This window comes from Jaculus jaculus, chromosome 12, assembly GCF_020740685.1.
Source record: "Jaculus jaculus isolate mJacJac1 chromosome 12, mJacJac1.mat.Y.cur, whole genome shotgun sequence".
Classification (NCBI taxonomy): domain Eukaryota; kingdom Metazoa; phylum Chordata; class Mammalia; order Rodentia; family Dipodidae; genus Jaculus; species Jaculus jaculus.
This window is the reverse complement of record NC_059113.1, coordinates 38071659-38090390: the sequence shown is the minus strand read 5'-3', so window position 1 is coordinate 38090390 and position 18732 is coordinate 38071659. Positions and strand designations below refer to the sequence as shown.

At 41.9% G+C, this 18732-nt stretch overlaps 1 protein-coding gene across 1 annotated transcript in view; it reads left to right on the top strand.

Annotated features, from left to right (window-relative positions):
* Dnah9 (dynein axonemal heavy chain 9) overlaps positions 1 to 18732 on the top strand; it is a 369830-nt gene that overhangs the window by 105027 nt on the left and 246071 nt on the right. The window contains exons 27-28 of the mRNA XM_045131009.1: positions 2769 to 2925; positions 16091 to 16195. Of these exons, the coding sequence (XP_044986944.1) occupies positions 2769 to 2925; positions 16091 to 16195 (262 nt within the window). The remainder of the gene's footprint in view (positions 1 to 2768; positions 2926 to 16090; positions 16196 to 18732) is intronic.

The window sequence follows — 18732 nt, the reverse complement described above, 5'->3', positions numbered from 1 at the left end:
AGAATTTTACTCTTGATTCTCTTGGGTTTTCTAAGTAACAACTCATAGTCATTATAGCTCACTTTTAGTTACACTGTTCTTTTTTTAAATTTAATTTATTTATTTGCAAGCAGAAAGAGAGTAGAGAGTCAGTGAAGAGAGACAGACAGAGAGAGAATGGGCATGCCTGTAGCCACTGCAAGCGAACTACAGACACATGTCCTCCTTGTGCCTCTGGCTTACATGGGTCCTGGGGAATGGAAGCTGGGTCCTTCGGCTTTGCAGGCAAATGCCTTAACCACTAAGCCACCCCTTCAGCCCTAGTTACACTATTCTTCTTGCTAGAGAGATCAAGTATGTGGAACATTTCTCTCAGCAGTTCTTGTCAAACTTTGAGAAGGATGGTTCCAGCTAGTTTAAGCAAACAGAAAGATGAGCACTCGAACTTAGAATCAAAATATACCACAGAATTCGGAGCATTGAGGATAAGGGTAAAGAATTTGTAATAATGCTTTGTAAGAGGCACAGATTTTCTTAGGTTGAGGTTGAGGACAACTTTCTTATGCTGATGCCACTCCTCATGCTTAGACTGAGGGAATAGTAAAAGCTCTGGGCTTTTTCCACATGTGGTACCATCTAGCTACACACCCCCTTCTCTATGGACGCAAGCTAATTATCTTGCATTTGTTCCTCTGGTGTTAGACTTCATCATGTCTAGGTCATCATTTTTAAATGTTTATTTATTTCCTTTCTTATTTTTTTTATAGTGCTTACGTGTTCATATGTGTGTGGGCACATGCATTAGCAGGAGTATATGCATGCAGATGTGCACACATACATGTGGAGGCCAGAGGGTCAGCATCAGGTGCCTTCTTCAATCACTTTCCACTTTATTTGTTGAGATAGGGTTGCTCACTGAAACCAGAACTCACCAATCAGCTAGTGTACCTGTCTCTGATTCCTCAGAATGTGCCATATGTGCTGGAATTTAAGGGGGTTGTAAGGATCAAAACTCAGATCCTCATGTTTGTATAGTAAGTGCTTTACCAACTGAGCCATCTCCCTATCATTTAGCCCATCACTTTTAATTGTTAAAATTGTTTGGAAATGTTGTCTATATTCTAGCAAATTTTTTCTTAGCTCAAGTTAGCAATAAAGATATTGAGCACTGTGGGGGCAGCTGAGTGCTGGCATGCCACTGAAGGTGTCCTGCCAGATAGATGTGAGTGACCAAGGTAATGCTATTCCTTGGTTATTGTCATTGAACCACGTGGTAGGCAGAATTCTAAAAATGGTCTTGCCAATACTGATCAGCCTTGGAAAACCTCCTTCTCATGTATTTTGGGTAAATTGGTGACTATGCTGAAATCATTTCCATGTATGTGTGTGTTTTCCGATAAGGTGTGCTAGTCACTGAGACAAAAAAAAATGCTTTGGAGATTTTAGTCCACGATCACTTGGCCATGTTGCTTTAGACCTGTTGTTACACACTAGATCATGATGAGAGTACTTGTCAGGCAAGGCCTGTGCAACACATGGCAGCCAGGAAACAGAGAAAGGAAAAAGCTGCTCCCACTTCTCCAGAGCCATGGGTACATAATGCATTGTATTGCTGAGTTTCCCTTCGGGGCCAACCTGAGCATCATTTCATGTGTCAATTATCAAATATACTCAACTAAAATGAGCTATGAAACATTTTCTGTAAGTACTAGAAGTAATCATAAAACTGTTTATCTTATTGCCATTACTAAAAATAGTCCCAGGAATATTAAATGGATTGAATGATCGAACCAGTCACTTATGGAGTCATTCATGTGTTTCATAAATACCTAGTGAGGGCTTATATGGGCTATGCTGGTGCTGTGCTGGGTTTTGAAGGTAAAGCAATGCATAAAGCAGCCCTGGTTTGTGAATCTTGCAGAGAGATATGCCTGAGAGATGCGTGTGAAAAATGTGGTGGGAATTAAAGTAGAGCAAAGTGGAGTAGCTCAGTAGAGGTGTCATCTGTTCACTTATCCTAGTGTTGACCTCCAAGTATACTTAGTGGGTAAATTAATGTCACCCCCAACCTTCCAAGCCGGGAGTTACTGGCCATTAGCTAGGCAGAGATGGGAGAGGAACATCATCTAAGTAGACCTGAAGGGGTGGGGAGTGGGTGGGAAAAAGAAATGGCCTCACACAATCTTGGAGCATCTGGCAAGTGAGCATTGCTCCACGTGGCTTGTCCTTAGCATGACCGGGAAAGGAAGACATGGAGCAGTGAGAAGTGAAGCCAAAGGAGAGGCATGGCCAAGGTTAGGACAGACCAGCAGAGAGCCACTGTGCCCTTTGGGAAGGGGACATGGGAAGTTCAAGCTCCATTAAGAACAGACAAGAGGGCTGGAGAGATGGCTTAGCAATTGAGGCACTTGCCTATGAAGCCTAAGTACTCAGGCTTGATTCCCCAGGACCCACGTAAGCCAGATGCAGAAGAGGGTACATGTGCCTAGAGTTTATTTGCAGTGGCTGTAGGCCCTGGTGTACCTATTTGCTCTCTACCTGCCTTTTTTTCTTTCTTTCCCCATCTCTCTCAAATAAATAAAAATATTAAAGAAAGAAAGTTCAAGAGAGAGGGAGAGAAGATGAGAGAGAGAGAGAGAGAGAGAGGCAGACAAGAGAAATACTCTAGGCTTTTTTTTCCTTCACAGAAGCTGAGTCAGGACCCATCTGGCCTTGAACCTCAATCGCCCTGGCACGCAGCAGGGGTCCTATGGCCTTGAAAATGACATTTGGCCTCCTGTGTTCTACAGGTGCTACATCACTCTCACCCAGTCTCTGCACCTAACCATGAGTGGAGCTCCAGCAGGACCTGCAGGCACCGGCAAGACAGAGACTACCAAGGACCTGGGTCGAGCCCTAGGCATCATGGTCTATGTGTTTAACTGCTCAGAGCAGATGGATTACAAGGTACAGGTCCACTGTGCTTAAAGAAAGAACTGTGTGACAGGTCCAATTAGGGATTTGCTTTATGCATAGTGCGTTGACCCACCCCCACTTAGGTTGCAGAGCCCAGGCTAAGAGGTTTCTACTTGCTCTTTCACAGTAGATTTGGGAAGGTTTTGTCCCTGAAGCTTTTTGGCTTCCCTGCCCATCTCCTAAGTGACAAGGAGGCACAGTTCCATGGAGTCTGACACCACTAATGAACTTTGTGACACTTCACATGGTGGGACATATACCTAAATTCACTACTGGATCTGGGAACACAGAAAGACTCATGAGTGACTATCATAAAACCCTTGTCTTTGTATAACAGCTTTGCTCCTCCATAATGCAGACGTTTTCCTGAATATTGCACAAGGGCAGGTGAAACTTCTGAAAACAGACTACATTAGCCTCTGCTCATCACCAGAGATGCTTGCAAAAGACAGATGCAATGCCCACATACTTCATTCAGGCAGTCATTATTTTTCAAAACAACTAATAAATTTGAGGTTCATATGTCATGGAGGAAATCCAGAGAAACAAAAGGCTCACAAAGTCACTTCTTAGCGACTAACATTCTGTTCACAACTGAATAAAAATTCATCTTAAAGATGTATAGCAATGGATGTCCTCAATATTTTTATTTTCTCATATTGTATGTGTTTAATAAGCCACATTATGTTTCATTTATAAACAAAATGGCATTTAAATTTTAGAGTAGATAAAACCAGTTGCATTAAATAGATTAAACATAATATCATGATATAGTGATTATGCTATAGATTTAATGTAAAGATAATTTCCAATGTTGTAAGATAACTCTATAGTTAAAGATCGGTAATAGTCATTGCATGAGACCCATTTTCTATCACCTGAATAATTTCTTTAATATATCACTTTTCTATACACAAAATGATGAGGTCCTGCAAAGCCATGTATTTTTCTTATAGCAAGTGAAGAAACAGATAACATCAGACCCAAAATACAGTCCTTCATGTGGTCCAGATCCCTGAAATTTGAGCACAGCTGTTTTTATAGAAGAATACATTAAGATAATGTTTCTTTTCAAGGCTGAAGGAACTTTTTCCCTTTAAAGAAATAAACTTGGCCTTAAGGATTATTTTATCTCCTAGATTCTTCTATAATTGAGTATCTGCAGCATTGCTGCAATAAATGTGGTCTCCCAAGAGGAACATTATGAAAGACACACTCATTTAGGTAGAGAAGATGTGCATATTGATTTCAGAAAAAAATCAACAGATTTCTTCAAAGTCAAATTGAGCATAGTAAACCAGAAAAGATGAGTTGGCCCCCATAGCCAGGGGTCACTAAGGCCATTTCTTACAATTCTCTCAAAAGCAATCACTGATAGCTAACCCTCTCTGTGCTTCTGGAAGTATAGCAGGAGGAGCTCCTTGGTTCATGTAACTGTAACTAAAGCTTTGCCCATCAGGCTTTAGCCAGGCACATACTGGAACCTACAGGGACAGTACAATGGCACACCAGAACAAAGCCACGGATCGCTTCCTATGCTGCAAAGCTTCCCTGTCACCAGACAGCCTTCCTGAGCTGTTTGCACATCTCCTTCCTTCTTTCCTACCCAGCCATTCAGAAATCTTTGCTTATGATAAAGTATTCCAGAACCCAAAAGTATTTACTGGTTATTACCATTGCTCAGGACAGGTTGGGGAGGACACCAAAAGCAGAGGATATTTCATCATGCAGAGTCTGCAGCTGGAGATTCTGCAAAAGCAGATTCAGGGGAATTCCTACCAGGGAGTGTCCCAGGCCATCCCAACATTGGGATTGGTTGGGATTCCAAAGAAAGGTGGACTTAGGGCTGGGGTGTAGCTCAGTGATAGAGTGTTTTAGCATGGACAAGGCCACGAGGTTCTGAGTTTGATCTTAAGCACTAAATGCAGGAAATGAGAAAGAAGCATCCAATGATGTGTGTGAAGCATTTATCAGAAGAACATGTAGAGAGCTCCAGCTTATCTCTGAAGATGGACAGTGACAGGAAGGGATGTTCCACTTAGGAATGGCCTCATCAAGGGTTAGTAGGTACACTTTATATAAGAGCTAATAGAATTCTCACTCAGAATTATAAGCAGTCTCTTTCAGTGGTTTGAGCAGCAGCCCAAATGTCTTTACCAGTTTCTAGGAATATCCAAGAGCTCTCTTTGGGTTCAAGCTGCTGGGCAAACCTGCCGCTGGCTGAGTCACAGAGTAGTTAAAGCGGGGTGGGGGATGCTGGGATGCCCTATGAATGTTACAGATGATATATAGATCAGGATAAATAGATAAAGATAGATAAGTAGACAGATGATAGATATAGATCATAGGTGATGAATCAATAATTATAGATGGTAGATAGAGAAACAGGTAGAATACAATACAGTCTATATGGAGACAAAAACCTCCATGTGAAGAAATGAATGGAAATAATTAACACTCAAACAGCATTATCCTACAAATGGGTGCCCTACAAAATCTAGACCCTGGAACATTCTAGAATAGGAGATTAGACATAGAAATTGTTAGCCAGGAAAGACAAATGAGAAGATGACCCCCAAGACTATTTGAATTTGGGGGTAGTGGCATTTTAACACTGCCTAACTTATTGAAACCTCAACTTTGAAGTCAAGACCTAGTTCTATGTAGCCAATGTCCTATTCCCCTACTCTTGTCTACTTCACCCCCTGAGCACTTCTCTTAAAGCCTGGCTAGGATAATGAAAGTAAGGGAATGGGGGTCAAGAAGAACTGTCATGCCGCTATCCAGGGACACTTTGATGTGTCCTTTATGACACTCACAGTAGTATATTATGTGCATGTCTTTTCTACAATGGAAGCTAGATACTGCTTTTGGTACAATGACCAAACTGCTATAGAGGGTGCTGGAAGACAAAAGAAAAGTGATAAGGTAGAATAGGAGGGCAGAGACCAAGGCCATTGAAAGGGCATAACTTGAAGTGGCAGGCTACAGAAATGCCAGGAGGCTTCAGAAAATATATAAAGCATAATATGTGACTGTGAGGAAGATGCCTTGGTGAACAGCCAGGTGGACAGAGGCAGGGAAGCAGGAAAGGGCAAGTCTGTGGTGAGAGCCTCATGGATTTTTATATAGGAAGAGGCAGGAGCCAGATGCTGGGGCATTAGGAAGAGGAAATAAAGAACAAGAGATTTAAAGAAGGCAAAGCTAGATAATAACCCAGGGACTGTGGAGAGACAGTGGATAGTGAAGCAAACAGGTATTAGAACAGAGAGGGTTTTGACTGTAGGTGATGCCCCCATGCCGCTCTAGACCTCATGGATTCCATCAGGGGCACCATCCTACTGAGATCTATAAAGTTGATTGTGGGTTCAGAGTGCTCTCAGAGAAGCATTGAGACACAGAGAAAAGGAAAATGTATGGCTTTGCTCTGTTATTATTAGGGGGAAAATCCCCCAAATTAGTCATTGTCTCTGAAAATGTTCACTTTTATGCTGAAATATTCTCTAAGACATGTTGCAGAGAGGGGTCAGCATGTGAGCTGTAAACAAATTCACCAAAGACAGAAAAATGGAAGTAGAGTTTATTGGAACAGTGCAATGGAAAATGCAATAGAGAGAAAGTAGACAGAGGCATTGTCAGAGGCTGCTTTGTGGGAGGGGTTTGTATTGGGGTCATCAGAGAATATCTAAATGTCATAGTGTCCAGAGTATTTGTAGTTGAGACTTATCATGATTAGCAACAATCTAGCCTTGAGGCAATGTTGATTTTTCCCAGTCAGAAACACCTTAACAAGACCATTCCCATTTTGCTACTAAGACTTGCTAAGGTTAACTCTTCTGCCAAGATAACAGTCCCCAGAGCAATGACCTTTTTCTGAGTTCAGCCTTCTCTGAGGCAAAAGCTGCCTTGTTCTGAGGCTGGCATGAGTCAGCACACCCATCCCAGGACAGCATATACATTTTTTCTTTTTCATAGCAGCAGTATTTGCTCCTTTACCTCAGTTTGGAGAGGCTACTGCTGAAACGTCAAAACACTTTGAACCTAAGAACATTTAGAATGATTTCTGATCCTCCTGAACCTTGGACTCCTGTGACAGACATGACTATTTCTCAAGACCTTCCATTCCATCAACTTCCCAATTGTTGCACTTCCACATTCTTTCCTTTCATCTCTTGGCCTCCCATCTCACTTCCTAGTTGTTTTTTTTTTTTGTTTTGTTTTGTTTTGTTTTGTTTTTTCTAGACTATCCACTTTCCCATGTGTACTGGCAACTCTACACCTCCCCCACTTTTGCCCACAGTCTAGACCTGCCTCTGACTAAGCAAAGGGTGTCTTTGTCAAGCTCTTCCCCTATATTGGAAGGAACCTACCCACACCACCTAACAGATTCCTCATCCAATCAGTAAGGACCTCTCCTACCCCTGACCATGTAGAAATCTGGTTCATTCTGGTTGTCCATTCCCTTTATTTCCCCAGTTCCATTACGTGGTCAACACTGATTCCTCTCCAGCATCCTTCTTGTTTAGAACATTTGTCCTGCCTTGCCCTTACTCCAGTCCAGAAACCCACCACCTCATGGCCATGTGACATCACCACCCAGGCAATAGGACCAAGAGACAAGTGCAATAGATAGATGGGTTGGTATGGATTCCCAGGGCTTTGTTGGTGGTGCTCAGGGAATGATGGGTTAGGGACCATGTGTCTACTTAAGGAAATTCACTTTTACAATTTTCATACATTGAGTTTCCTTTTATTGAAGGGATGTATAACTTTTTTAAAGTTTTCAAAACTCATGTTAAGAGCTGGGGAGATTTCCCAGTTAATAAAGTTCTTATCTGACAATCATGTGGACTTAAGTGTGATTCTCCAAGACCCATGTAGAAATGTCAGGTATGGTGCTCATATGTAATCCCAGCACTGGGGAGGTAAAGATAGGAAGATCTCTGAGGGTCACTGGTCAGACAGTGTAGCCTTATTAGTGAGCTCCATACCAATGGTAGACCCTGTCTCAACCGAAGTGGATGAGATTCCTGAGGGTGATATCTGAGGTTGTCCTCTGACCTCCCCGTGATGTGCACACACATGCAAAGTTTCCACACATTCACATGCACTACGCAACACATGAACACTCACACAGACATATGTATTAAAAAACACTGTAAGGCATAAGTTTTGATTCCTGACAAACACATGCATACATGATAAATAGATAGATATATGATAGATAGATAGATAGATAGATAGATAGATAGATAGATAGATAGTAGAGGAATTAATATATAGAAATAGATGGAAGGAAAGAAGGAGAGAATGGAGGTAGGAGAGGAAGAAATAATGCAGGGAGAAGGGGAAAGAGGGAGGAAGAGAAGGAAGGATAGACATCAAATCTCCACCTATAAAATTATTTGATGGAATAATATAAATGCGTAAACTTTCAATGCCTGGAATTACATCACCTCTTCAGAGACACTGTCCCAGAGTGCTCAAAGATCTCCATGCCAACCTTATTGTATAGTGGCAATGGAACTTCTCACATATTTTTATTGTCACTAGAATGTAAGGCCTGTGAGAACTTTCTCTGCAGATTCCTCGTGACCTAGAACAATCTCCAACATATGAAACATATTCAATTCATATTTATTCATTGACTAAGTAGAGACAGATGATTGAGTTTTTGTTTTATTTTTATGAACAGTTTGCTTTTTAGCAGTTTTCAGTTTAGGGAAAAATTGAATAGATGGTATACAGCACTCCCATGTCACCTTCTCCCTTACATATTTTCCCTATTGTTAAATTCATAGATTAGTATAACACAGTCTTCACAACTATTGAACCAATGAAAATACAAGGTAACTAAATCTTTAATAAAATTCCAAGATTACAAGAGGTTCAGTCTGGAAGAAAGTATAGATAGTGAGGTCTATAGTTCTACTGGTTTTAACAAGCACATAGAGTTATCTATCTGACATCAAGCACCACAGGCTTAATAGTTTTTCCACTCTAAAATGCCTGCACACCACCTCCATTCACTCTCTTCTTTACTCTGTCCTTCCCTCAAAATACTGATAACTACTAAAAATTGTTTTTGGTTCTCCATTGTTTTTCTTTTTCCATGTGTCATATGTTTGATATGAGTTTGAATAAGAGGTAGAATTTATAATTTTCCTCCCTCTTTAAAGTCTACCCTCCATAAACAACCTAGCATGGGTAGATGTCTGACTAATTCTGACAAAATGTTGCCTTAATCATGTTCTGTGATACAAACCCCCAAAGCTCCTTCATAATAGTCCAGGGCTTTCTATAAGATGCCTTGAGTGATTCAGTTTGCCATTCCAAATGGCACCTTTGTTTTTCTCCAAACACATCATAATTTTGTTCATTTTCCTACTGTAATCATTCCTCCTCCCAGAAATTCCCCCTGTTCTCTGTCCATGCAGATTTGAGCAAGCGCTGCCCATGTAGGTTCCTAAGTGTATAGCTCTATGAAATGCTAGTGCTCATAACTCCTGTCTATAGTCTTTGATCTTGGCACTGTACCATTGTTTGCCAATATATTCTGAGAAAAATCACACACTACATGAGGAAAAAAGAACCCTGCCCAGAGGCTTCCAGTAAAGGTGGCAAAATGGGAGCCATGCTGCTGTAACTGGGAGGAGCATCAGAGGAAAGAACCTCACAATATACTTTTCTGCTTGAAACATTAAAGGTCTCTCTAACTAGCAACACAGAAAAGCCCCAGGCAGACAAATAAGGATTTTCCAGCAAGTTAATGAGCTTGGTTTAAGCTCCAGTGGGTAACTGAAGCCCACAGTTTGGCTCAGCTGTCTCCCAGTGGTGGTGGCAGTGGTTGTGTAGGGCGGAGTAGGGGAAATCACAGAGAGCAAGGGTGCAAGCGGTCAAACCTCTGGGTTCAGCTCTGTCCCAGTGTCAGCAGGTGCTAAGGAACTTAGGGGAAAATCCAGAGAGTTGGGGCATGAGAAGTTCCAACATTTAGGGTCCAGTTCCCACTGGGTGGCAGCCACAGCTGCTACTGGAAAGTACAACCTAGGGGAAATGCCAACTGGCAAGTGGGGCACTGGACAAGCATGAGAGTGGTCAAGTGAGAGGGGTTTCCCCCGTTCCAGTCAGGTTCTCATTGCTGGCAGAAATCTTCTGACCAAGAGCAGCTTTGGGGAAGGAAAATGATTTATTTTGGCTTGTAGGCTCCAGGGGAAGCTCCATCATGGCAGGGGAAACAATGGCATGAGCAGAGGGTGGACATCACCCCCTGGCCAACATAAGGTAGACAATAGCAACAGGAGAATATGCCAAACACTGGCAAGGGGAAGCTGGCTCTTATGCCCATAAGCCCACCCCTAAAAATTTGCTGCCTCCAGGAGTTAATTCCCAATTGCCATCATATGGGGAGACTAATATTCTGAATACCTAAGTTTATGGAGGATACCTGAATCAAACAACCACAGCCCCCATCTGGCTATAAGGGGCTTCTGGAAACAGCAGCCTACATCTGAGGGGGAAGTGCAATTCAGGAAGACCTGAAAGGAGATTTTTGGTTAGCATTCAAGGAACTGATAACTAGCAACAGGGGGTAATCTTTAGGGACAGGGTCAGGAAAGGGGAAGCCCATTGCTGGGATGATCCTTGAGGGGGCCAGTAATCACCAGCTAGCATACAGAGAAGAGAACAAAGGATACAAAGTAATCAGGTCTATCAGCCAGGGGGAAGTATTCCTACTTGCCAGACTCAGCCCTGCACAAGGCTAACAACAACTTACAGACTAGCAATCAATCTACTACCTATATCCACCTTGTAAAAAGCTGGAAGGGCTGAAGAGACATATACCCATGTCTTGGCCCCAATTCCAAGGAGCTGCATTCACTCCAAACCTCCAAACAGTGAACAGTGAACAGCACTGGAAGAACAAGGCCCATCCTGTCCATTGAGTAAGTTGGGTCTCTCAAGGTCTCACCTAGACCTCCTGGAGATAACAGAAACAAAGTAGACCTTGCTCAGATTTAAAAGCACTCCACCTAATCCAGTAGATAGACCACTATTCCACACCCACCTTAATCAGACCAGGCTACCCAACCACAGTCTATATAACAGTGGCTATAGATGCATTCTCAACAAGACAACTTGTCAAATTCAAGATGGGAAAACCCCAATGTAAAACAAACAACACATGACACCAAGCAGAAGGATCCCCACCAAAGTTGCTTAGTACAACAATGGAAGCCTCCAAAAATAGCCCAGAAGAACCCCAAGACATCAACCCCTCCACCCCCCGTCGACAACATGATAAGCATTTTAAACATACTTAAGGAGCCTTGAACAAATGACAAAATTGATGAGTAATCAAATAAGAACTCTAAGAATAACTGAATGAAATTTTTAAAAATCAGCAAAAAGAGCTCAAAACACAACTCAAAGGATGGCTCAACAACATGGAAGAAATTCAGCAAAAGAAACCCAACTGATGAAATCAAAGAGAACCAAGAAACATTTTTTACTAGACGGCTCAATAAAACTGAGGAAACCCAAACACAGATCAACAAAAGGCTAAAGGAACTCAAGGAGAATAAACAAATAAAAGATCTCATAGATCAAGGGAATAAACACAATGACAACATGTCAAAATGAAGAAATGTGTTTCAGAGACAATAAGAACGTCAAACCAGGACATGAAAATGGAATCCAAGCAAGAAATTGAGATGCTGATAGAAAACAAAAATGAAATATCTCTTTAAAGGCTCCCAAAAAAGCCTCACCAACAGGATTGACCACATGGAGGACAGGATATCAGAACTCAAAGACAAAACAAAAGAAATAGATTGAGACTATAAAACTAATGCCAGGCTCAAAAATTCTGCAAACAGAACATGAGGAACTGTGGAACAGCATAAAAAGGCCAAATATTGAGATAATAGGCACACAGGAAGATAAAGAAACAAAGTCCAAGTGCATAGAGAATGTTTTCCGCATAATCACCAAAGAAAAATTCCCCAACTTTACAAAAGAGAGATCCATCCAGATTCAAGAGACCCACAGAGCACCAAGTAGACAGAACCAGAGAAGAGAGTTCCCATGTCGCACTATAATTAGAACCCTAAACATAGAAAAAAAGGGAGAGAGTACTAAAAGCAGCAAGAGAAAAACAGCTTGTTACATGCATTAGAATCTCCTCAGATTTTTCAGTGGAAACTCTAAAAGCCCAAAGAGCTTAGAATGGAGTATTTCAAAAGCTTAAAGACCATTACTGCCATTCAAATTATCATACCCAGCGAAATTATCACTCATAATAGAAGGTGAAAGAAAAAACTTTCCATGATATAAACCAGATTTATGAATAATTAACAGTAAGCCAGCCCTACAGAGAATACTGCATGGAGTACTTCACACTGAAGGGATGAATAATCATTCACATGTAGCTACAAGAGGGAAAAAGAAATACTCAAAACTATTTACAGATATTAAATCTTATAAAGACTAAGAAAACATCAAACCCCACAAAGCATTCAATATAACAGGGATATAGGTCTAAGTTCAAGCAACTATAACTACTTAATCTTTGACAAAAGAGCCAAAGAAACACACTGCAGAAAAGACAGCATTTTCAAACAAACACCTGCAAGAAAATGAATCTAGACCCATTTCTCTCACTCTGTGTATAAAAGCAACTCCAAATAGATTAAGGACCTCAATATAAGACCAGAAACTAAAATGCCCAATGGAAAAAAGAGTAGGCAGAACTTTCCACAATATAGACATAGGGAAATAATTTCTGAATAAGACCCCAGTAACCCGGGAAATTAGACAATCATCCAACCACTGGGATCACATGAAACCAAATAGCTATTGTACTGACAAACACCATCAACAGAGTCAACAGGCAACCTACATAATGGGAGAAAATCTTCACCAGCCCTACCTCGGACAGAAGACTAACATCTAGAATCTCCAAAGAACTCAAAAACCTAAGCAATATAAAAAAAAAAAAAAATCAAGCCATTCCAATCAGAATCAGTTAGAGAAATGAACAGAGAATTTGCAAAGGAAGAAAAGCAAATGGCCAATTCACACCTACAGAGATGTCCAGCAACTTTAATCATCAGATAAATGCAATAAAACCCCACAACTTTGAGTTCCATTTCACTTCAGTAAGGATGACACTTACCCAAAAATGGAATGACAGCAATGCTAGTGAGGCCATGGGGAAAGAGGAGCCTTATTCACTGTTGGTGGTAGTGCAAACTTGTACAACCTCTGTGGAAATCAGTATGGACCCAGCTGTTCCACTCCTGGGCATCCACCCTAAGTACTATTCCTTTTACTATAGAGACACTTACTCAGCCATGTTTGTCACTACTGTATTCACAATAGCTAGGAGTTGGAATCAGCCCAGAGGTCCATCAACTGATGAATAGATAATGAAGATGTGGTATATATACACAATGGAATTTATATATCAACAAGGAAAGAAATAATTAAATTTGCAGATAAATGGATAGAGCAGAAAAAAAAAAAAACATCCTAAGTGAGCTCATACAGGATCAGAAAGACAAATGCCACATCATCACTCTCATATGTGCACCCTAGGATCAACAGTAGATGAGATTAAACAGTAGTATATACCAGGAATATGGACACAGAAAATAAATTAGATCAGGATAAGTGGAAATAGGGAAGGGGAAAGGATATGTGGCAGGGTAGGATAGGGAAACAATATAGTGGGTAGGAGGGCCTTGGAGGGGTAAGGAGGGTAGGAAGGGGAATCATACAAAACTTAAGGCAACATGAATCAAAAACCATAGAAACCTTCCTCCTAGACAGCAATCTATAAGATATAATCACCAGTAAATGGAGAGCGAGACAGTCTGACAGAAATGTCCTGGGCACTGGCTAGAAAATCCTAGTCCCAGAAATGGGTTACTCCCCAAGGCAAGCTGCTGATCAGAGAGATCCATGAGATTCACAAAAGAATGCAGGCTATTGTCAAAGCACTTGCTTACCTGCATGAGCTAGAAAAGGGTATGGCTGTATTGCTGAAGACACCATAGGCTATTGCAACAGGACACAGAGTCACCATGCTAGAACTGAGAGGGGAGCTAGCCACCTCTGGCTTGACCTTATAGTACTGGAAAGTTCTATGGGAGTTTGCAGGAGACAGTGGTTATCAACATCATAAATAAGCAGGGGACTCAGTAAGCTACAAACCAGACATGCCGGGAATACACCTATGCAATAATGGCACACAGCCTGTGCAGGTAACCAACTGCTCTACGATTGTCTATGATGCCTGCTCAGGGGAAGAGAACGCATGCCTGGCACTGGGATCCAAGATGGTGTTCAATGGCTGGGAGACTCCACTGAAAAGCCTCCACTGCTCTCTGAATATCAAGAGTGAGTATACACACCAAAAAGTCTCTCAAATAAATTGCTCTCACTCTTGGTTGGAGAATCTGCTCTATTTTACAGATGGCAGAGAATACTAAGGTGATCCAGGATCCACCAATACACCAATAAAAGATGGCCAGCTGCCTTCCACAAGATTTCCCACATCTAATACCTCCTTAGGGCCCAGGAGACACAGCACAGGAAACAGAAACACAAAGACTGCTCTCACAGCTAGCTTGACAACCAGCACCAGGAAGATGGCAACAGACAACAAAGCCAATTAAAGCCCATTAAAAGAGAAACCCAACAGCCACCAAAAAAAAAAAAAAAAAAAAAAAAAAAACCCTTAACACTAAATCAGACTTCTGACAGGCTCATTGTGGCTCAGGGAATATTACCAAAGAGGGAATGGAAAGATTTTAAGAGCCACAGAGTGGTTAGGAATATCCTGAGGCACAGTACCCCACATGGAAGGAGGCCTTTGTGACCCCACAGTGAATATAGACAATCCAAGAGAAGAGCCTTCAGGGAAAGGGAAGCAGGGGGTGTGGGTGGGTGAAGGGACCTAGAGTTTAACCTTTTATAAAATAAGAGTAAATTGAATTAAAAGGAAAAAACAAACCCTAGCCATGTAACCAAGTTAAATTATTATATTTTTTTTTGTGGAAAATCTCAGGGCCTTTAAAATGCAAATAGACAGGCAGATAGATATATAAATGATTGATAGACTGACCTTAGGACCTTACATACGCTGGCAAGTGCTAGACTACTGAGCAACCCCCATGGTGTTACTTGGAAAAAGTGACTTATATAGAATGTCATACTTCCTAAACTTTTGTTTGTTTGTTTTTGTTTTTGTTTTTTAAGGAAGGGTATTGCTCTAGCCCAGGCTGACCTGGAATTTACTATGTCGTCTCAAGCTGGTCTTGAACTCACAGTGATCTTCCTACCTCTGCCTCCACTGGCACCTTCTCTCTTCTTTCTCTCTCCTCTCTTTCCTAACAAACAAATAAAAATGTTTTTTAAAATATATTTTTATTTATTTATTTGAGAGAGAGAAAAAGAGACAGAGAGGCAGGTAGAGAGAAAGAGAGAGAATGGGTACACCAAGGCCTCCAGCCACTGCAAACAAATGCCAGATGCATGTGCCACCATGTGCATCTGGCTTACATGGGTAGTGGGAAATAGAACCTGGTCCTTGGGCTTTGCAGGCAAGCACCTTAACAACTAAGTCATCTCTTCATCCAATTAAGTGTTGTTGTTGTTGTTTTTAACTTCATTAGTCTCTCTCTCTTTACCTCTCTCTCTCTTTTGAGAAGATTTGCCTATAGTTTGTTCTGTGGTTGTTCTCACCTCAGTCCCATCTTTAGCTTCTCAGTATCTGAGAAAACTGGGTAGCTGGCCATGGATTTAAAGATACAGGCATGACATGAGCTTTCTATCAGAGCATGCCAAATCCTGAGCAGGAGGCTATTTTATGGTATAAGAAAAATCATCTTTTATTTATTTCCTAGTATGAGATCAACAAGAAGGCAACTTTGATGACAGTTTAAAGGATTTGCATTCATGTGTCTTGCAAAGGATCTATTACTACCCAATCACCATCAAAAATTTAATTGTTCTTGAAATTTCAATGCAAGTTTCTGACCAGGACCTGTAGGGGACTGGAAGTATCTGTAATAAACAGAATATCAAATGAATTTGGACTGTGTCTTTAAGCCACATGCTGTTGGTCATTTAATCTTCATGCATTTCCTTGCAGTCTTGTGGCAACATCTACAAAGGCCTGGCTCAGACTGGTGCCTGGGGCTGTTTTGATGAGTTTAACCGAATCTCCGTGGAGGTTTTATCTGTGGTGGCAGTGCAGGTAAGGAGCTAGAAGCTGGTAGGAGCCTATGGGTCTTCATTCCAGCTCCGTGGAAGTCTTCAACCTCTTGTTCTCAGCTCCCCTCAACAAGTGGGTACTGGCGGGGGTGCCGAAAGCATGAGATACGGCATCACTATTGTTGAATGAAGTCATTTCAAGTCAAATTTTACACAAGCCAAACATTTATGTTTTGAGGCGCACAGCTCAAGAAGCACTGTGTTGAAGACGTGGTGAAGGGACCCAATTGAACAGGACATGAGTCCTACCTTCAGAAATACCCTGGGTTATGTGTGATGAGAGCAGCAATCAGATACTGAGGTGGGGGCCTGGTATGACGTCCCAACCTGTGGCTCTTACAATCTTTCTTCCCCTCTTCAGCAAAATTCCCTGTGCCTTGATGGGTGAGTTTCAAATCTACTTTAGTGTCGAGCTCTCAGGAGCCTCTGGATCTCTGCTTTGGTATGTGTTGAGTATCCTCAGCATTTGTCTCCTTCAGCCTGGCGCTGATTGTGAGGCTCACCATGGAAGCAGTGCTTTCATTCATCTCCCCAAATCCTCTGTGGTTGCACCTGAGCCTTGGCTGAAATGCGAGGGGCAGTTAACCTCCTCGGGTCTCACTACCTTCTGCAATGCATAACCCACAACCCCACTGAGGAAGGCCCCCAGGGGTCAGGAACGAGAGAAAAGATGGTACCAACACACACACACACACACACACACACACACACACACACACACACACTTTTAAAAGACTGTAAAACATAAATTAAATTTAAAAAGCAAAAAAAAAAAAAAAAGTGAAAGGAATCAAGAAGAAGAAAAAAAATACCCTGTGCTCATGAGCACTTTTGATGCTCTGAATATAACCTGAATTTGAACTCATGATATGCGTCAGGCCTTCCAAATTCCAAATTTGGATTTTCCCAAGCCAGTCCTTAAAAGCTGACTGGGGAGGATTTGAATTTAGGTAAGGGTCCCATGGACAAAGGGAGCAATGTAAGAAGGGAAGGCAAGAGGTGAATTTCTGTTGTCTCTTATCAGAGTTCTCAAAAGGAATAGAACCAATAACATGAATGTATATTATGAAGGGGATTTAATAGATTGGCTGATATGTTATGGGCTGGGTATTCCAGCAATGGCTATCTTCATGCTAGAGAATCTGAGAACCTGGTAGCTGGTCAGTCCATGAGGCTGGATGCCACGGCAGTCCCCATCTGGCATTAAAGGTCTGGAGGATTAATTCCTGGAAAGCCACCGGACCTCAGTACATATTGGAAGGCTAAGGAAGCTGGGTCCCAATATCCATAAAGCAATGCACTCCTCCAGCAAGTAGCAAGGCATCCAGACAAAAGGCCCTGTCTGTCCCTGGAATCATCTGCCAACACCCTAAAGACTTCCCATTCTGGGGGAGGGACTTCCTCCCTCAGTTAATTCTTCCTGGAAGTGTCCTCACAGACCTTCTCTAAAAGCAGGTCTCCTACTTAATTCCTTATCTGAGCAAGTTGACAGTAGAAATTAACCATCACTCTTTGGCACCAGACATTTTTCATAGCTTATCTTTTATAGTGTTCCAATGGCCCTATTGTTACACCTGCTGTTTTGCATCTAAAAACTGGACAGACAAGAAGAGGAGCTGGTCCAAGGCACACTGTTACAAATGACCAGGGTAGGATTTGAACCCAGCACTCCCATCCAACATCATGCAAGTTTGAATGCACATTTGGTATGTACTTCTAGAGGAGAAAATAAGCTAGAAAGGCAGATTCAAACTACAAACAAGACAGACGTAAGTGCTGTCTTCTGTAGGTGACAAGGATCTCTGAAGATTTCAAGGGGAAGTTAGCCTACATTTGGGGGGACAGCTTTAAAGAGTGGAGCAGTAAAAAGATCGTCAGCTGAAGTCAAGTTCTGAGTCTCTTCAGGCACCTTCACTAGAACTGCAAAGGCTCCTGGTCCCCAGTGCTTCCCCATCACCAAGGTGAACCCTGTCCTTTGCCAGCCCTTGTCCCCGTGCCCCTCTCTGCAAGTTGACAACCTCCATTTCCCACAAGGGTCTGACTTCAGGGTCTACCTCCCACCTTTCCTTAATCAAGGCAAAGCCACTGCAGAGTACCATCTAATCACCAAAGCCACACTGAGCTTCATGGGGCCTTGGTATGCCTGGTGCTCCTAGTTTGTGCCCACATACCACACAATGCAAAGTGGTGGGATTTTCTTCTTTTTTGCTCATTTCCAAAGCAAATGTGTATAGGTAGCAATGGTAAAGAGGTTAAAGTAAGGGAAGGAAGGAAAAATGGAAAGATGGAAAGGGGAGGAAGAAAATAATTCTGCTTATTAGTCTCTGGTCAGTTAGGTCCCTGTAGGTCTCTGTAACTCTTTCAGGCCCAGACAAAGAAATATGAGTAACATTCATCTGGACTGACATTTTTCTTTGGCAAGAACATGAAGTGGAGGGATGACTGGTAGATCGGGGAATGATGGAACATCAGGCATGGTGGTGAGAAAACGGGCTTAGGCAGTGTTGAACCCTCTGCTGG